This window comes from Erithacus rubecula (genome assembly GCF_903797595.1).
Source record: "Erithacus rubecula genome assembly, chromosome: 8".
Taxonomy (NCBI): domain Eukaryota; kingdom Metazoa; phylum Chordata; class Aves; order Passeriformes; family Muscicapidae; genus Erithacus; species Erithacus rubecula.
In genome coordinates this window covers 24,454,057-24,475,409 of record NC_136659.1, presented here as the reverse complement: position 1 = coordinate 24,475,409, position 21,353 = coordinate 24,454,057, and the positions used below count along the sequence as shown (strand labels likewise).

The 21,353-nt window shown below is 40.5% G+C and overlaps 1 protein-coding gene across 1 annotated transcript in view; it reads left to right on the top strand.

The window, feature by feature from the left end:
• CNTNAP5 (contactin associated protein family member 5) overlaps positions 1 to 21,353 on the top strand; it is a 264,255-nt gene that overhangs the window by 107,854 nt on the left and 135,048 nt on the right. Inside the window, exons 4-6 of the mRNA XM_079310955.1 lie at positions 10,742 to 10,889; positions 17,688 to 17,891; positions 19,825 to 20,009. Of these exons, the coding sequence (XP_079167081.1) occupies positions 10,742 to 10,889; positions 17,688 to 17,891; positions 19,825 to 20,009 (537 nt within the window). The remainder of the gene's footprint in view (positions 1 to 10,741; positions 10,890 to 17,687; positions 17,892 to 19,824; positions 20,010 to 21,353) is intronic.

Here is a 21,353-nt window from a genome sequence, read left to right as displayed (position 1 = left end):
GTAGGTTGCATTGTCTAAAAACACTTGCTTCTTTCTTCTATTCTTTGTTACTTTTCAAGGTGTAGCTACTCATAATGCTTTCAGGATAAAAAGAAAAACACCTTAAGCACAATGCCTTCATCTTAATATTTGCAAAAAATGTTAGGTGTTCTTATTTCTTGTTCTAAAAACGAGCTCTTTCATGGATCCTATTCATGGATCCTTTCTTTCACCTGTGATCAGGAGATAAAAAGAATAAAAGAGCCCTGTGTGCTAGATTTCACTCCTCAGGAGAAGGGCTTGTTAAGGAACTATTGATTTCCTCTCTCCTCAACTCCCTCCTTTTTGCCCACACTTCCCCTCCTCCACAACTCCCACCCATTTAGCCATACTTACATGGGAAATATTGACACCATTGGAGAGGCTTCTAAGATTTCTGGTTTTAAGTGTTTGCCTAGCTATGATTTAAAGAAAAACTGTATGGAAGTGAAAGGAAAAGCAGCAACTTACAAAAAGCATCATCACATATCTTGCTGTTAGAGGGTAAGTGCCAAGAAACAGGTTTTCTAGGATGATCCTCCTTGGGGAAAGGACAAAAATGAAACTGTTATTGAAGTTTCTAGGGACAGTCCAGTGTGATGCATCCCAGGTTGCACATTTACAGAAACATCTGTTGCATAGAAACTCCTCTTGTTGAAAAAAACTATTTCTATCTTCCTTCCCTTATGTTCATCCACATGGGGGTAATGCTTATTTCAAAATCTGTTTTTTGCAAGCACTGAAATTTCAGACTCGCTGAGAAGTTCCCATAATCTTCTAATTTCTAAAATAAAAATAGTAGAACATTTTTTATTGATGGCCTGATGTGATCTCGGACCTGCCAAATGTATCACGACTCCATATGTCCTACCATAAAAACAGTAACAGGTGTTATTTGTATACCAGCAAAAATTACAGTTCAGAGTCAGAATTTCAGCCCTTCTCCTTGGATCACTAAGAGAAAGTTACTTTTTTTTTTGTCCTCTAGTTTAGAGCCATCATGATCTTCAGAGCCTACTGCTGAAGATTGTTTGGTGTGGTTGGTGTAATGAAATGTGTGGTCGAAACTTAATGGGCAGACATGCATTTGGAAGATATTGCACACTTGCCTGCCAAGATGCTGCAAAAGCTCATCTTACTCTATTGCAGGAGGAAGAGATGTGGTTTCTTTAAGTTGCTTTAGTGTCCTCAGGATTAATTTAATGTGGTTCAATGATGGACCTCAATGTGAAAGTGCAATGCCAAGACTCAAATGTAGGATGCTGCAAGCATTACAGTAGTGATTTTGTAGGAGGAAAATATGTCAATTAAATTTAGCCCTCCTGTGGTAGAGGTAAGTCTGTGTAACTCACTAGGCCAAGACTAAGGCTGGTTGCACTGCTCTGAGGGATGGGATTGGCTTTATTGCCACCCAATAGAAGAGCAGTAAGGGGTGATAGTCTGAGGACTCTACCAGGATGGGAATTTTCCTGCTGATGTCCTTAATCCAGGTCCCAGGGAGGGTGCAGGCTTCCATAAGGGGAGGATCTGTCCAGTGTGTTGAACCCTCTGTTCCCCTGAGAAGGGAGTTGCCTACTACTATAATATGTCTTTTCTTCCTTATGGAAATTGCTATTGGGCAGGGGGGAGGAGGGTATAACAAAAAATGTGTGTGTGGGCACCTGCATTTCTGTGCTTTATTGAACACTGGAGAAAATCAAGCCTACCTATTTTTTCTTCTTTCACAGGATATTGCTTTACTGATCCAAATGCAAATGCTATCAAACTTTATAACAGCGAAATAATGTAAGATAATGAAGCAGAGTATTCATCTGAGGTCACTGTTGCATGGAATAGCTAACACCTCTCTGGTGTCATCCTGCTGGATCCGTCTGGCAAATTACAACCAGAGAGATACTGAGTGTACAGCACTAGCTATTTAAATGTACTTTGATGAAGCTAAACACAGGGAAGATTCCCAGAGTTCCCCAACATTGCCAGACATAAACACATTCACTGCATTGTTAATCCCACTAATTTAATGTAAAGCATGAAGGTCTCTATGAGATTTATGCAGAACAGCTGAAATCTATGATTAGTGTTGGCAGCAGAAGAGCAGTTTCATTCCGTTGGCTGAGGTTAATCTAGTCGAGGTACTAGGGAAATATTTAACCTTGTTGTGATTTAGTTTAAAATGCTTATCTTTATGTAGGATTGCCTTTAAGATAAAGTGCAGGAGGCTGAACAGCAGCAGGAATTAGCTGCCGACTTTTACCTTAGACTTGTAATTTACAGGTTTAATTTTGCTGCTTGCTCCTTGCTTCTATGATTATTTATTTATGTAGCAGTGATGATATTAACAGCGATAAGAGCTTCACCTCCAGGTGCTCCAAAGACAAAGGTGATTCTGAAATCTAAAGGGATCCATTTGCCATCAATGAAATGCAGATTTGTGAGACACAACTTCACATATGTGTGCAAGGTGTATCTCAGCACAGTAAGGAAATTGCACTTGCTTCATTGCTGGGAAGAAGAAGGGCAACCTGCCCAACTGCAGATTGGATCAGGCATTTGGGCTACATCTGTATGAGGAAATGGAAGAACACAGAGGCCATTTTCTCATCCTGTGGTCAAGTGATGTAGCAGTGTATTATCCACTTGGTAAATTTGCTTTTCTTCAAAAGACATCACTGTACCAAAGTTGTCTATTGGAAAAAGCTGCTGGTGGACACAGACTCTGACTTTGCCAAGGTACAGTTTGGCAGACTCAGGAAACAGATTGACACTAATTCAAACTTTTTAAAGATCAAACTGTTCATTTCAGTATAAAAAGGTGCTGTGAACAAAGCAAGAAAATAAATTAGAATTTTTAGCAGAATCAGAACAGGGGAAAAATGTGCAAAAGGTTTAAAAGTTCTTCAATATTTTGTTTTATTTTCTTTGGTCTAAGTAGAAGTGTCTCACTCTCCTTAAGGGACCCATGAAACTTCATGTTTCTAATGTCAGCAACATTACACATGTGGTTTTTTTTATTTATTTAGAAAATAATATTATATAGTTTGTCTCAATGGCTATTCTTTAATTTTTTAAAAATGCTTTTTCTTGCAAATTATTTTGATGATATAAAAATTATGAGTTTTATTGGAAATGCTGTGATTAGTTCTACCAACTATCAGCAGAAGTATAATAAGCTGCATCCTTAATAGAAATGTAGTTTACTTTGGGCAGTCATCTATCTGATGATAATGATGTTGTTAACAGCATTTGTTCCTGTATTTGGAAAGTAACTAACCAGACAGAAAGGTATGAACACAGTGTAATGGGGTGGATTAGCAGCAAATAACCTTCTCACTTGAGCAGATCATTTAGGGAAGTGATGAATTAGTATGGACCCTGACACATCACTGCATCTCCTCTCCCCTACCTGTACAGAAAGTGCCAGCAGCTCAGAGGTGTCTAAATGATGCTCAGGAGCCCAGGTGGACACTGCATTGCTGGAGCACAGCAGTCAGCCCCTCCATAAGGGCCAAGTGTAATGCAGTCCCAGTAGGACTCCTGCTTGATCAGGAGTCATTTTAATCCTTGCTGTTCAGGGAACTTTAACTACCTCTTTGTAGATGAATTTTTTTTATTTTGTCTGTTAGTGGGTAGAGGGATGGGATGGAAAGCTGTCACTTTCTCAGATAATATGTTATGGGAGGATAATTTTGACAGGTGCCTCTTCTATTCTTCCCTCCCCCTTGCTCCTCCCTAATAGCAGCTCTGACAGTGTGCCAGGGGATATTGTTTCTGAGGTTATTGTCTGACAGTGTGCCAGGGGCTATTATTCCTGAGGTTCTTGTCAAGGATAGGTGTTTCACAGAGAAAAATGTAGCTGCTGTTGGGAAAGAAGGATAAGCAGAAAGGAGATTTCTCTTTATGAAGGTAGGATAGGGTTTAGACTGGCTTGAGTTAGAGTATTCAAGCTGGAAACTAAAGCATGAGTCAGGAAAATCAGCTCAGAATAACCAGAATTAACCAGTTGACCAGAAATAGCTGTTTACCTTTTGTCATGAAGACTATGGTGCATTTATAGGAAAGAATGAAGTGGAAAGACATGCTCAGAGGTGACTGATGTGCTAAATGGACACAACCTGCCCTCCAGCTTATGGTCCCTCGACCAGGCTGACAGCTGTTTCCTCTTGGGCTTGGGCTGAAACCTGCTTAAATCAGTGGAAAAATCACCCATTTATTCTCCTAAACAAGCAAGATCCTCCAAGTAAATTTACTTTGTTTCTACAGATGGTTTGAAAAAAATACTGAAAGAAAATTTAACTTGCCTTTTTAGACAGAGAGGTGGGAAAACAGAGTACTTAGATTTGCCATTCATGTACCAAATGTAGCTGTGTGGTATTGAAAACAGAGTTCTAAACTTCAGCCCTTAAAGGAGCTGAGCAGTTCTCCTTTTGTTCTGCCCATGGTCTGCTCCCCTCTAACAAAATAATTTTTTTAAGCCAGATGCTGAAAGAGAACAACTCCCAGGGGCCAGGTCCTGCTGTGAACTCCTGAGCTGGGCAGCTGCACTGAGCTCACCCTCCAAACCAGGAGGAGCTTTTAGCAGCTCCCAGTCTGGATACAGGCAATGGAGGTGACAGCAAAGCAATTTCACTGTGTTTCTTTGTGACAAGGTATCAACAGTTCTGGCTTGATGTGTTAGGCAGGACATTTTCCCTTACATAAGCAAAGCAACATTTTTCACTGCTGGCATTCACAGGATGCAGAAATGATAAAATGTGAAAAAAACCCAAACATTTAGACTTTGAAATGATATTTTAGTTTTTACATCTTTTTTTTTTTTTGTGTGTGTGTGTTTTAAGGCTTAGCTGAGGTGAAAGGGGCAAATTTCTACAATTGCCTGAACTGACAGTTACTTTTGTTTTGTAGCAGAAAATGTATTTTTTAATTCTCATTGTTGCAGAAACCTGTAATCACAAACCTGTCCAGGCCTAAGGTGCAGCTAGCAAGCACTGATGCAGTATAATTTTCCTGTGAAAAGAAACCCTGTAGCATCCCAATAAAATCAGAGGGGGCTGATTTTCCATATGGTGTGTTGTTGTGCCCTTGTCATGGTAGTCCTCTGTCTCTTTCCACACATACCAGCAGAGACCTAGGAGTCCTGCCAAAACTTGGCTTTAGTCACTGGTTTCCTGCAAACCTGGATTTAGTACCCACACCCACTAACCCCACTGAGTTGCATTCCAGGTAACACAAACTTCAGCAGGACTGAAATCCCACTGCCTTTGGAGAAGATGAGTCAGAGTTTGTTTCACCCTGGAAAATGTGAAAAGCTAGGCAATGCTAGCTCCTTCCTCTTTGAGATTTTCATGTTTCTTCCTTGAAAATTCATGCTTTTGTGAAAGTGGATGTACTTGGGAGTCATTCCCCAGGAATATGTTCTGTATCACAGCACAAACTCCTAGGCTGTGATCTTTCTCATCTGGCTACGGAAGTTTAAAGGGGAGAATGACACTCTTTTACTCATAAGTACTGCAGTTTTGGGATTTATGACAGTCTAGCTCCTTTTTATCTCCATTTGGTTGCTTCACTAAGCTCTGGACAGCTTGATTCAAGTGCCCTCCTGTCCTTTTCTCCAGGCACTGGAGACAGCACACTGTGATGTCACAGGTGAGATTTGAAGGTGGAGTGCTCTTTTGCCTGCTTGTATTTCTTTTACTGAAGGTTGAAATGTTGTAAATTGCGAACATCTGCATTGTACACCCTCTGCACATTTATAATCTGATTATTTCTTTCCCCTCAGTTCAACTCATCAGATTACTTTGGCAGAAATGAGAGTTTTCAATATGCCTTAAAATACCTCCCCTAGAAGGTAGTTAACCTCAGGTCTGCCTGTTCACAGTGCAGGGCTAAGGGCTGTGCTGATGTTGCTGCTTGCATACTCATTTTGAGCCCATCCCATTACTGCCTAACAGAGAGCAGAGTCATTATTGGAATCACCTTCTTGCAAGTCTGTAAATAAGTTGCCATTTAGCGTGCAGAGAATTCATGCTGGAGGGGGCTGAGATAAAGTCCTGCATCTGATCTGATCTTTTGAGTGAATCAGACTTTCATGAGCAGACACTTGCACCTAATTTCTACTTGTCTGTTGGGAGGTGGAGACCAGTCTAAGAGTTTGGCCAAAGGATAATCTAAAGCTCATCAAGTCTCACTGGTATGATCTGGCATAGCTCTGAATTAATGCATGAGGTAAAGAAACAAATATGTGTCTTCAGGGTTATCAAACAACTGTCATATTTCACTGCAGTTGTGTGACATTTTCCTGAACTGCCCTTGAAAAGCTTCTGGGATCTCTCTGAATGGGAGAGTTGTAAAAATAGCCCATTTAGTTGAATCATTGTTTTTCCTGAGGGACTCATCCATGCAAATTCCAGGCAACAACAGCAGTTTTGAGAGTTATGCTTATTTTCAAAATTTTCTTTTTAATTTAAGCTGGAACTCCATTCTGTCCTGTTTCACTATAGTCCATGAACTAGGTGAGCTGAGCATTGGGAGGAGCACTGCCTGTGCTTGTCTCATTGCCATTCTTCCCAACCTGCTGACAGCTGCTGCCCAAGAGGCAGCACTGAGCCAGTCAGACCCTGCTCCAAACCACTGCAGCTGCTCTCCCCTCACCTTTTCATGCCAGTGGGACCTGCCTTTGCTGGCTCATAAAAAAAGCCTCATAAAATATTACTGTGGTGCTGTGGTTTGTGTCACAGCAGAGCACCGTGCAGCCAGGCATTGTGAAACAAGCTAGGTCTGAGGGGCAGCCCTGGCCAGCTGTTAACCTTGTGGTCACTGGCACTGGGGAAAAGCTTTTGCCTTCAAGAACCTGGTGGCAAAATTTGGCACTAATGGAGCCCTTTGATTTATAAGCCCCATAGAATGCCAGAGGCAGAATTTCCCATGTAAATCATCCGTCTGTTGTGTTTACAGGGCTTGTTAAAACACACAGATTGAGGTGCTGTGCTCTCTCCCAACTGTGTTGCATGGGAAATGCAAGTGCTTTGTTTTCGGCACTTGTTTGTCATTTTGTTCCTGGGAATTAATCCTTATCAACAACAGGTTGTAATAAAGGCCATTTCTCTAGAGGACTTCTGCCATTCTCACTGATAGGTTTACTGTTAATCAATATTTGAACCTCCAGGGCTGTGAAATCTGGTACTGCATCCAGTTTCATCTTCTTTAATGGATGGGTTTTTTTCTATGTCAGCTGTGGATCTTAAGTTTTCAGGTGACCGTCTATGGCAATTGGTATTGTTCAATCAATGGTCTACAGCCCACAGGTGGTCCATAAAGCATCAGAAGGTGATCTGTATAGCAGTGGGAGCTGGAAGGGAAAATCAAAGCAATCCTGAAGGCACACACAGTGACACCCCCCTGGTAGCAGCACTCAGGGATGTGCCAGCAGCACACAGAGCCATCTTGTAGGCATAGATCAATGGGTACAGAATTGCATGTGGATTTCCTTTCCCCAAAAGGGTCATTAGCTCTTTGCTTATTACAGGAGCTTGAGGAAAAAAAAAGTGCTGTAAGGACAGTATTGGACCTCTGAATAATTTGGTGGGGCTCTTTCAGTGTGAGAAGGATGTTTGTACATTGTTGCCCATCAGGTTTGGAGTGGCCTGATCTGGAGGCTGGATGTGAATAATTCTGGCTCTTGTTTGAGATGTTCAGGGAAGATGCCTAGCAGAGATGCCAGTGGGTAGACAGCAAGATCAGCTTGCAGTGGGTGTGGTACAGCTGTGAATCTTTTCCCTGGCAAAAGCATAACCTCCTTGATGGCACAGACAACCCCTAAAGTATGCTGGACACCCCAGCTTGTTTCATGGTATTAAGGCATATTTTTTATTTTACTTTTCACCTTTACTTTCACTCTAGGCACTGCATTTTAAGCTTTTCTTCTTAATTGGGAGGACTGGAAACTCTTTATTCCATCTTTGTTATTTTTCTTCTTTATTTTTTATCTTATTAAAGGTGAGATATTTACATATTCACAGGACTCCAAGAACACGAGCCTTTGGAGCAAACAAACAGAAAACAACAGTCTCCTTTATGCATCTTATATATTCATAAGTGTCTTACTAAAAATATGAGGACTACCACAGTTATGACTGTGAGGCTTACTCTCTACTGACAATTTCATTACTGAGAAGAACAAGATTTTTCACTTGAAATATAAGGAAAAAAATCTCTGAAAGGCTCTCTGCTGAAATTTGAAATTGGCTCCTATGTGGAAAGCAGTATGAGTAAGATCAGCACATATAGAAGTACAATTTATTCCACTCCTCAAAACATATCAGCTGTATTTGGTTAACTTTGAATTGACATCAACAAGAATCCCCATTCAAAAGAAAAAATAAAATAGCTTAATTTGTGAGAGGTCAGTTAACTGTCACATAAGACTTGTAGAAAACAAGATCTTGTGCATTAAAAGTTCAGAACTAGAGGTGTAGGAAAAGCAAAATCTTGAGGACAACTGGGATAACCATTTTTTCCCCCTTTCCAGCCTGATAAGCTCCTAATAGAAATAATTTTACAGATCTGTAATGGATTAACCCCAGCCATTACCTGAGCCCCACACAGCTGCTCACTCTCCCACTGTGGGATGGGGGAGAGATTTGGAAGATAAACATGAGAAAACTCATGGGTTGAGATAAAGTAAATACCAGTTTAATAGGTAAAGCAAAAGCCACCCACACTTTTGCAAGCAGAACAAGAGTTAATTCTCCACTTGCCATGGGTAGGGAGGTGTTCAGCCAGCCCCAGGAGAGCTAGGGTCCATCACATGTAATGTTGACTTAGGAATACAAATTCCATCACTCTGAACATCCCCCTGTCCTTCTTCCCCCTGCTCTATGTGCTGAGCATGATGCCATATGGGATGGGATATCCCAGTGGTCAGCTGGAGTCAGCTGTCCTGATTGTCCCCCCTCCCAACTTCCCATGCCCTCCCATCCCACCTCTCACTGATGAGACGAGGAGCAGAAGAGTCTTGGACTTTGTGCAAGCACTGCTTGGCAATAACAAAATCATCTCTGTATTATCAGTGCCATTTCCAGCACAAATTCAAACCACAGCCCCATACAAACTACAGTGAAGAACATTAACTACACCAAAACCAACACATGATCATGTTTTAAAGGGTGGTTTTTCAAGAAGGTAACTGGGATTCTGAGAGGTCATTTCAGTAAAGTTGTTCATCTTCAGAGACAGGCAATAATAGCAATGAAATGCAAAAAATGTTTTAGGAAGAGAGATATATGTGATCTTCTGCATTCATGACTGGGTGGAAAATAAGACTTACTGTATATAGAAGAGAATTTCAGTTACAGTTTTTAAGGTGAAATGAAATAAACATGCTATGGTTTCAAAAGATTGTGCTTTAGAAATGTTCCAGAATATTGTTTATTTAATATAGTTCTAATAAAACAATTGAATCCTGATTTTAGTAAAACAAGAATACACTGAATTTGAGGTTTTATGGCATCTATAATAACATCTGGAAAAAAGTTGGAATGCTTGCATTTGAGGAAAAAAAAAATAAGTGGAGATGAACCCCTAATCTCTTTAACACATCTTTTAACCATGAAAATGAACTGTAGGTCTACTTTAATGGGCTTATTCCAATTTTGCACACAATTGCATTGTGTAGGTGAATGGTGCCAATTTTTGAACTAAAAAAAGCAGAAGCATTTGAAACTGGTACCGCTTTTTGTGGTGAAATTTTATGCTTACAAAATGCAGGACCTCTTTTACAAATATGTCTCTCCTGTGAGATTGTGGTTTTGTGTGTTCTCTCTTTGGTTTTCATGCTGCACAAAACTCTTAGCTTCAAATTTCAATCCTAGCTGAATTAGTCAAATGTTCTGAGGATTGCAGGAAGTCTGTGATATTCCTAGGCCAATACTACAGATAAGGGTGTAAAGATGAATTTAAAATGCTTTAGGCAAGAATACAGCCTTGATGTTTTTTGAAGGTTTGTCTTTGAAATCCCTCGGTCATTCTTCATCCATGAGAGAATTTCCTCTTGTTAAGTTATAATTCTGACTAGGACCATTAATTTTGGCTTGCTTTGCAGGCAATTAATTAAATAGGTAAGGAAAGAAATTAAATTATTTTTACTGTTTGCATGCTTTAACTCTCTCGAGTGCAAGCACAGTCAAAATGCTGATTCTCCTGTGTGCTTACTCAGGCTTTTATCTCTTCCTGTTCCTTGCTTGAGTTTTCTGTTGGGCATCTGCAAGTACACTGTCCTGTTCTTCTTCCCAGATTCTGAAGAACTTCAGTGGCTTGTGTCTATCATTTAGTACTTCCATGAGTGCACCAAAGGCTAAAGCAAGCCCCATCCTTCACTGTGCTGATGGGACTCTGACTATTTTAGGGGTTGATGGAGTATTATAGCGAACAGGAATAGCCTGGTTTGGGAAAAATTGTAACATCTTCAGTATTGTCCCCATCTACAACCTGCTTTTGTAACTGTGTGTGCATCCCCCACTCTGCTGAGTTGCTCCATGTGCTGCTGTCTCCCTTGTTTCCCTTCATAATAGATGCAGCACTTGGAAGAAAACTTGACAATCAATTTAAATAATTTAAAGTAATTTTTGAGACCAAGAATCGTGAAGAAGGGTAACAGTTCACATTTTTGTTCAGAGTGCTGCATTCACCTTGTTGCTTAATGTCTCACCAAGGCTCTTTGTCCTTCCAGGTGTTCACAGGGAACAGCAATGCTGACAGTGTGGTTCACCACAAGCTGCTGCACTCGGTGAAAGCTCGATTCTTGCGCTTCGTCCCTCTGAAGTGGAATGCTGGTGGGCGGATAGGACTGAGAGTTGAGGTCTTTGGCTGCTCTTACAGTAAGTGGCTGCATCTTAACCCACATTTTATCAAAGAGCTTTTACTTGGTGCTGGTGGTGATGTGGAAAGAGTGCAGTAAAAGTTTTATGAGCTGAAATGTAACATTAAATACATTGCCATTGTTTATTTTTTCAGTAGCTGTTCTTGCCTTTCTGCCCGGGATGTGCTACCCATCTCACTCAGCTGGTGGAGCCTCCTCAGGCTGAGCCCACCACAGAGCAATTTGATTCTTCTGGGACTGCCAGGCAAAGCCTCCTGCCCACTGGAGGTCACAAAGCTAATTGGGAGCTTTATAGGGCTGCATTTAGGGCTAAACAGTTCATTTCTGAGTTTAAGGCAAGCTACCTCGTTGTGAAGTGCTGTGGATTTTGCAGCTCTGGTTGAATTTGAGGCTGATGACTTTATAGTTTCAGTGTGCAGAGAACCTGTCTGCTGATTTAATTGCTTTTATATGACAGCTTTCTTTGGCCATTCATGTCTTTGAAGATATGGTCTGTAGTGTTTTTGGCTTTGGAGCAGCCTGCAGATGTTGCTAGCTCGGGTTGTTTTGGTGACAAATCTTGTTGTAGAGCTGCAGATGTGTGACCTATGTCAGAGTAAATGAAAGGCCAGGGGACTGATGCTGCTCCATTGCAGAAAATGGAAGTCCACTCATAAGGAAATACAAGTCCAATATTTGTTTCTCAGGTGACTTTATGTTCATTTTGGTAGTTCGAGATGCTGCTGGAAACAGGGCAGATTTTATTGTGGAAAGGGGATTATAATTTATTATACTGATAAATTTGGTGTGGTGTGGCACAAGTCACCTTCATGTGACACCACTGTACTGGTGCATCTCCCCATTTAGCTTAGGTCCATCTCTGTTCCTCCCCACACAGAAAATGGGCTGTAACAGAATAAACATGCAAACTATTCGGGAGACAGCTAAATTCATCTATGCTAAATGAAAAAAAAGTCCATTAAACTTTTTGATTCACATCTTCCCACTGAACAAAGACACAACTCCAGGACTCTCTGGGGCCTTGTCACTGCACAGGGATCTTAGGACTGCTGGACATGGTTTCACAGGAAGATTCCTATGGTCTCTGTGTAGGTCTATCACATCCATTCATCTCCTTCTAGATGCTGTTTCTCCACCTGTACAGGCACTGTGGACTAATGTACAACATCCTGGTCTGCATGCACAGTAATTAGGGCAAGAGACCTTTTCCAGGTATATTAGTGAACATGTAAACTGAAATCTGAAATTCATACTCAACTGCCCTTGGCAACATCATTCTGAAACAGACAGCTAATCTGTTTTCAAGAGCTTTCCTCTCTTAATGATGCCCAAACTTCTGTAGTGAAGAGTACAGTCCAAGCAGTTCTGTAACAAATAGAACTTGAACTTTGAGAAGATTGAAACTTTTGTGGCTGATTTTTCTTTTCTTGCTGCTTGTCCATGTGGTGTACTACATGAGCACTACTTTCATGTCAGACTGTGGTTCTATTTTCTGTGATACAAAGAAGATTTCACAGTCACTGGCAGGCTGAGTTGCCTTGTGTTTTCATCTACATCTTCATCTTTGTCCTGTACCCTGCAGTTGCAGGAAATAAAAGTGCTTGTGCAGAATTAAGATATGAGATTAAAGCGAGCCAGAAAAGAAATAAAGGGATTCATAAAACTTTTACAGAGTGTTGAAATATTCATTCCATTTATATAAATGTGCCATTCACATTTCTCTCTGGCAAATTGCATATGCCAAGCAATACCTGTCTACAAGCTGTGCTTACATTGTTTCACTGCCTTGGCTACTCCTAACCCAGACACACCAGCACTGTACAAAAGATGTTTGATCATTTATAAAATGTCATCTTTAGTGGTATACTGACAGAATCTGATGCAGATCCTGGGCTGGTATGCAACTACATAACTGCATTTTGTAAAGTTGATAGCAGAGAGACTCATCCACTGTATTCAGTTGTAGCACAAGAAATATTAATAATCTGGGGAAAAAAAATTAAAATTACATAGCTTATGTTTCTAGAGACAGGGTGTTGAATTAGAAGAGCAAGTATATTGAATGTGCACCATCTTCATACATGTGTCTGTATGTATATGAAAGAAGAGATGTGATGCTGAGAGAACAAACAGCATCAACTGATACAAATCCATCTGTAAGAGCCACCTGTGGCTTCCCTGCTGCCTTTTTAGGTGAGTGTGACAGTCTTGTGGCAATAGAAGGCTCTGTTATCTCATTTTTGGCATCTCATGACTCTCCTATGCAGTATTCTCTGCTCAAGAGGTCCCAGGAACACAATCCTGTGCTAAGTTGTACAAGGGCAGCTTTCAGTGATGACTGTTCAGTAGGGGCACATCAGGTCTTGTAGGTCACCTGCCAGGTGACACTGCCAGGACACAGCAACAAAACATTGCTCAGGAATCCTGCTGTGTGCATTGGATGCCAAAGTGGATATCTTAGCCTGTGCTGCTGAATGGCACTTGCTGTTGTTTATTGCTTCTGCTGGGAATAATTTACTATGAATTTATTCCTCAAGTCTCCCTGTCAAACATAAGAGTTTTCAATTTTTGTCTTTTTTTTTCTTCTTCACTTTTTCTCTTCACCCTCTATTTGGCTGCCAGTTGATGCTGTTGCTTTGGAAAAATAAAAACATGTTTTGAACAGAAAAGCAATTTCAGATTATGAGTGTACCTGGTACTATCCCATACAGCTTGAAGTTCTATAAATAATGGACTCCAAGGCCATCACATAAGCTATAAATGAGAGATAGCCTGCTAATTGTTTACTTTCTTCAGAAAGTATGTATTTAAATGAAAATTGATTACATTTATTTGAATTTCCTATAAAGATCTCATCTGGTATGCTCAAAATAGGTACTGCAATAGGAAGGGGATAATGATCTGAAAACATACATTAATGTTTCCTGTTCAGAAAAAGATTGCTGATGAGTTCTGTGGAAAGTTCCATGCAGAAATATGTGTAAGCCCTTGCTGTCCCTTTGCAGCAGTGGCTCCAGCAGAGTATTTGTCACAGATAGGCAGAGCTGCAGCAGAGGACATGCTCAGACAAATGGCAAACCAATTGCTTTTGATGCTGGAGGTGGCAAGGGGTGACAAGTGTATCTTTATACTTGGGAAAAGTCTTGGTAGCTTAGCACAAGAAAAAAGAAAATTGCTGACACAATTGCTTTTATAGGATAAGATTTATAGCTGCATTGAAGATGCTGATCATATTCTATAACTGGTTAACAGCCCAAGGTGCATCAGCAGAATTGGGTGTATGTGCAGTTAACAGGGTGGGATACCACAGGAGAAACAATGATAGGGTGTGAGACAGGGTGTCTTCTGAGAGCAGAATTCTTCATTTACAGTTCTTGACTCTGTCTTCTCAAATTCTGCTGTCATTGCTTCAGGGAATATGATCTGATATTGTGCTTTTCTATTAAATGATATTTTTACTGGATTCTTTTTCTGTCTCTTTTTTTTTTCCCCTCTCTCTCTCTCTTTCTTTTTTTTTTTTTTTTCTCCTTTTCCCTCACCTTTCTTCATCCTCTCCTTTGTCTTCCTGTATGATAGAAAAGAACTCATTGCATAGAACTGCTTAATGTCTTATGGTCATTGACCAGTAGTGTTTGTAATCAAATGCACAAGGTAAATACCCAAATGAAGCAGAGATTTGTGATAGGGATAAAGCTGCATGGCAGAACAGTCCCCTGTCAGCAGTCACCCACATTCATCCCTTGGGCTGTGTGTCTGAGAGGGCAGTGGGCATGGCTTTAGGGTCATTAGGGCCAGTAAGCTGTGACTGGCCAGGGGCCACATCTGTTCAGAGCAGGAGCTGTCCTCTCCCCTCCTGCCAGGAATTAGAGATTCTGTTCATTGGTGCAAGCACAAGACTGAAAGTTCCTCTCACATGGCAACTGTTCCTAGAACTGTTTTAGAATATCTTTGCTAAGTTTTCACTTCTCCCAAATCACTAGGAGGAGGACTGTCTTTAAGTATGGCAGTATATCCTCTCTGCTGCTGGGAGCAGATTGCTGCAGGAGTAAACTCTGTGCTCTCATACTGCTGCCAGCCTGTCAGCAGCCTTATTGATGAGGACAGTGTAGAAAAGAGCCCAGAATGAGTAAAGTCTGTCTTCAGGGAGTGTAAGGACGCCAGCAGGCAGGGCAGGATGAAATCACATGTTGTGTTTTAGTCCGTTATTACTACAGATCGTCTGAGACTTGAAACATTTTGGATCATCTTGCTGCAGGAGGGTTATGGACATACATGGACTGAATAAACACTGAGCAAACACTAAGCAGGTTTTCTGGAGTGGCTGTTTCTAGCAGGAACCAATGATTTGTTGTCATGCAAACTGCACTAATGACTTTTGGCTGCCAGTGTTAGCATTTATTTGACATATTCCCATTTCATTCAGGGCTATTTATTGGCCAATGCACTCACAACTGATAATTAGTGGAGCAGAGCTTTTCAGAAACAGGTTTTCCTTTGTGATATACTCTGTAAATGTCAGTAGGAGAGCTCTTCAAGAAATCATGTTATTCTGTGGCTTAGTGGAGAGTTAAGAACAAGAACTGAAGGGTGAATTTAGACTGGCTGGAGCTTTGGATCTTAGGAAAAAGATTTAAAAAGAACAGCTTTTGCAGCAGCACTGAATCAGAGCACCCTTGCTCTTGCAGTACTTTTGGTTTTAAGGGCTAGGAGGAGAATCAACTTTAGTTGCAAAATGCTCTGGAAATCAAATACTGTAAATCTTTTATAAGCTATTTCCTAATTCCTGCCTGTGTTGAAATGAAACCATTTTTATAAGACACTTGTGATTCACTTTAACCAAATTGTAGTATTTAATGTAGTTAGGGGAAATTCACACAAACTAAACTACCAATTTAATTCCCCTTATAGAAACTGGCAGTCAAGGTGTCAATAGAAAGAAGTCAGCAATGCTGAAGGAGCTGTTTCTAATTCACCTATTCTAATAACACCTAATTCAGAAGTTGAAAACAGGTGGCATGAATACTTTCATATTTGTGATTATTCCTAAACTAGCAACTGTTCCACAAATGATGGGAAACAGCATGTTAAAATTTTGACATCATAGATAAAAAGGTGGTCTTAATTTACTCAGGAGTGAATTTTCCCCAGGACTGAATTTCTTTGTAGTTTTATTCTCATAAAATAAATGAGTTGCTATATGATTTGGAATGAAGTTGGCTATGGAGTTACAGAATTCTGCATCAAATTTAAATGTTGTGCTCCTTGCAAGTTTGTAAGTGTGCCATCAAACTTCTGTACAAACTGTCATACTGACAGGCAGAAATTTTCATGGTAGTTTCCATGGTAACAAATTGGTAACATCTGTTTTATTTTCTGAGCTGTTAATAGTTTTTAATTGCAAATCTCTTTAAATTTTTCACTTAAAAAAAAAGGTTAAAATCCTTCCCCGTAGGTCTTATTGTTTTTTGTTTTTAAAAAGGAGCAGATGAAACTACTGTTAATGCTTAAAAGGATAAAAGAACTATCAATGGAGTTTAGATGACTTAAATTACTGACTTGAATCACAATACAGTTGCTGACTGGAAATCTGGATCATATGAACCCCTTCAGTTATTTTTCAGAAGAAAACAGAAATCTGATAGCTTTGGTTTATCATTGTAATGTATGGTTTGCAAACAAAGATACTCTACATTCCTTTTCTTGGGAATAGGAAGGTGTTACTTGGCTTTGTGCATGTGCCTCAGTAGTTACAAAATTTAGTAACTGCTCTGTTTAGATTCTTCATAGTCTGGAATTCTTAATTTGTAATTTTTTTTTTCTTAACAACAGGAAATACCAATTGACAAAAATTGATATTTTATACATAAATTGTGTCAAATTGCAATTGGATAGTAATGGAATTGTAATAAAGTATGCCAGTCAAATGTTGTGTACAACATATTAGTTAAAAGTATTTAAAGCTACCTGAAATATTCTGGTTATAGATACATTTAAAATTTTGTTTTAAAATGTTTTGCTTAAACAACCACTTTATAAAGCAAAGAGAGTACTGCAGGCTACTACTGCCACAGAAAATATTAATTGCAATTGAGCAACAGAAAGCTTGTTTCCTACCAGAATGATTGGAATTTTATAGGCTGGCTGAAGGGGAAAATATGTTTCTAATAGGATTTTCAAAGGTGTATAATCAGTTTAGATGCCCAGCTGCCATGAAATCTCTTCAAAAGCTTTTTGAATTGATATTTGGCTATTCCTGCCAGCCTAGTCAATTTGCATGCAGAAACATGGCTGATAAATGCCCATCACAAGCAAGCAGCCAGCCCTGGGCTGAGGGGATCCTTATTTGAATGCAGAGGTGGATGCAGGCAGAGCTGACATGCAGGAACAGCTCAACAGGCACTTGTGAAGCTACAAAAGTGGAGTGAGTACTGAAGTGTTCAAAGTAATGAATAGCATCCTGACTGCATTTGAGATGAGCAGCAAATGTGGCAAGGGATGTTCTGGAGATCTGACTATGATGGAAGCACCTGTTCTGTTCTCAAAAGCTCAATGAGGGAGAAGTGTTGCATGAGAAAGGCTAGTGCAGAGGAGATCTGGTTTTATCCTTGTGTTCCCTTTCTCCAGCAGAGGGAGAGGATTGGAAATGGATGAAATGTGGTTGCCCAAATGACCTCTACATCCTGTACACTCAGGATAATACCTGACTCCAAATTGCATTTGAAAAGATCCTGAAAAAAATACAATCCCTCTTCTGATGCTGCCCCTCCTTGCCATTTTGCCATTTTCTTTTTTCCAGAATCAGATATTGCAGACTTTGATGGCAGAAGTTCACTTCTCTACAGGTTCAATCAGAAGCTTATGAGCACATTCAAAGATGTAGTTTCCTTGAAGTTCAAGAGCATGCAGGGGGATGGAGTCTTATTCCATGGAGAAGGACAGCGTGGAGACTACATAACCTTGGAACTGCAGAAAGGGAAGCTCTCCTTGCACCTCAACCTGGGTAAGGGTAATTAGGATTACTGGTTTGCATATAAATCTATTATTTATTTTAGACAGTATCTGCGAACTCTTCAACAGAACATTCTTTGTTATGTCGTGCTTATGTCATGCAGAACTTAGTAGCTGAGCTAAGAAGAGACTTTGGCTTCTCTAACTGGTGCTGAGCAAAGCAGAACTGTTCAGTGGCTTGTTCTGATTCTTCACAAACCTTTTTTTTTTCCCTTTTTATTTTTTTTTCCTTTTTTAATGTGTATGTGGGTTTTTTGGTATTATTTTTAAGACCAGCATTCTCAGGAAGTAGTCTTTGGACTGCAGAAAAGGTTTATTTTTGGTTTGTGTAATTTTTTTTCCATTCACTCAGTGATTCAGAGCTGAGCTGAGCATACAGAATTTCAGTGATAACAATCTGGTCAAAACATTGTGTACACTGCTCTAATTTCCTTCTTGAAAACCTTGAATTCTCCTGCTTCAATATCTGTAAGGCTATCTGTATGATCATGTTGGATCAGAGCATCAGAGGAAAGGCTGGCTTAATTTCTTTCTGTACAAGGATGTTTGGTTTTTTTCCCATTGAATACACTGAAGCTCTTTGATAATGGTAGGAACTTCTGCAGTAGGAGTGATCATACCCCCTCTCCCAGCCTTACTGTAAAATCTTCCCTGGCTTCATCTGTGGGTGTCCCATGGTGCTGGCCTCAGCAGTCTCTGCTGACTCATGTTTCTCATACTGAGGGGTTTGAGTTGGGCATTTTTTCCCTTGTGCTTAATTATGTTTGTTTTAAAAATCAGGAACTAATTTCCACAGCTGTTGGACTTCATTTTTACATAAGCTCATTAATTGTTGAGTCCCCAAGTTGTGCTTGCTTGCTTGCTTTCCTTCTTTCTTTTTCTGCAAAGATTGGAAATGATAATATACCATTTTCTGATTTGGGATTTGGATGTTACTTGGACCAAAAAAACTGGAGGAATCTACTCCACTGAATTGTCCTCTTACAAATATTTTGTGCTAGGTTTAGAATATAGTACAGTTAATTATATTATATAACTTCTTCCAGAGGAGATACTGTTGTGAATGTGTATTCTGAGATGAGTTGGGTTTTTTGCCTTCAGCTCCAGCCCTAAGTGTACAAAATTTTAGCCATTTCAGGTCCTCTTTTTTGCATTCATATGTCATGGGCAAGGGTTTGGATGACTTCTCTTGAATCTGCTTGCATCTTGCTTTCATGAGTTTTGGTTCATATGTTCTCTGTGTTTTGCAGGAATGTAAAACAGGATGCACACGCCCAGGGAGAGCCTCTAAAGTGTTCAGACATGTAGCCAGCTGAAAAACAGAAGAGTTCTTGAAATTAATGGGTTAAGGACTAAATATTTTAATGATTTGTGATCTATACTTTTGGAGAGCTAGGCCAAGTTTAAGAATTTTTATCAGCTGAACAAAACACTCCTATTGCTTCACTAACTTGTGCCTTTTAATTTTTTTTTTTTCCTGTGAAAATGGACAGGTACAATTTTCTTGTTAAAATGCAGAAAGCACAGAGGTGACAGTGAAGTGTCAGGAGTGGTCTGTTAATGTGATTAGAAATAAGATTTTGGTGCTACACAAAGGAAGCTCTTAAGTCACCAGACAAAAAGGTCTGGCAGAACCAAGGATACAGACAAATAGCAACGCCCTGCAATGTGTGTGTGGAGCATCAGTAACATCTCCTGTTCATCACAAGGATTTCACAGGGAAAAAAATGTGTGTTTTGGGGAGGGATATATATGCATATATGTGAATAAGAAACCCAAGGAATCTAAGGCACTCTTTGAAAAGGATCTGTTTCCAAGAGCTCTGCCTTGCATCCTGGAGCTCTGCTCTGTTTCCCTTGAGACTCCATGCTACAGCTGAGTCTGGAGGTAACTCTGGTGTCTTCTGCCTCTCTGTGCCACCCCAGGGGACTCCAACCTGCACTTCAGTAACAGCCACACTTCTGTCACCCTGGGAAGCCTCCTGGATGACCAGCACTGGCACTCGGTTCTCATAGAGCGCTTCAACAAGCAAGTGAACTTCACAGTGGACAAGCACACCCAGCACTTCCGAACCAAGGGGGATTCAGACCACTTGGATATTGACTATGAGGTGTGTGAAGCCCTTTAGGTTATAACCTGTGAGTTGAGGTATGAATTGCTATAAAATGAATATGATAGAAAGCAAACATCCTATAAGCTGTTTCTTTCCAGAAAAGATCATTATTTAATATTTCCTTCCTAGAGAGCTCCTTTCATTCTTTACCAGCATAAGCTATGTCAGTGTAACTCCATATATGCCAGCATCAGAAAGTGGCCAATCTCTGTGCAAATATGCATTGCATTATGTTTGCACTTCAAAGTATGCAGACTTTGAATAAATGAGTAGTCACAGCCTGGTTTCTAGTCAAATGTTCAGGGAACAGCTGTGTTATCCTTGCCAATATAATTTTAATGGCATTACTGTGCACCATCCCTGCATTGAATTGAGCATGACTGTGGGGATATTCCATCCCTGAGCTGTCCCTCTATCCAGACACCACTTCCTTGAATTACAGCATTCTACATAGAGATGAACAGGTGAAAATTATTGTATTCCCAGTAGGAATGGAAGTCCTCCAGAATGCAAGGAAGTTTCAGTGAGCTGGGTGTCCCAGGTAGCAAATGACAGGATGAGAGGAAATGACCTCAAGTTGTGGCAGAGGAAGTTTAGATTGGATAGCAGGAAAATCTTCCTTACATTGAAATAGGCTGCCCAAGGAAATGGTGGAATTCCCTGGGAGTGTTCCAAAGGTGTATGGAAGTGGCACTTGGGGATATGATCTAGTCATGAACATGATGGTGCTGAGTTGGGCTCGATCTTAGAGGTTTTTTCAATCTTAGTAATTCTGTGATTCTGTGACTCTCACAACCACCAGCTCTGACCCAGGTCCTTCACATCTGAGCATATTGCAGAGCATGCTGACCTAGGGAGCAAGAGCAGCTCAGCAGGGAAGAACTGAGCAGAGGAAACATCCTGCCTGCCCATAAACTCGATCCTAGTGTCCTCCCCTGTGATGAGACCAAGGTGTGGCAGAGTGCAGTTTACATCACCCCAGCAGTTCAGTGCTTATGGATGACAGTCATTTAAAAAGCACCTCAAAATCCTTTAAAAACCTTAGAAAAAAAATCATATCTGTATGCAAGGCAGCTCCTCACCTCGCCATCATTGCACACCTGTGTGCAAATTGCCCGTGTTCATCTTTATCCCCTTGTGCTCGTCTGCCAAGCCTCCCTTGCCCACGAGGCTCAGGTGGTGCTTGCACAAAGCCATCACCCTGCCTGCATGTGTTGAGCTGGCATGGTTCACTGCTTCAGAGGCCACACGTTTCCCCTTTGCACTTGGAATTCGTTTCTCTGGAAAGGATCATTTTCCAACACGCCCAAGGGAAAAAAGCAGACGGCTCAGCGGTGGCAG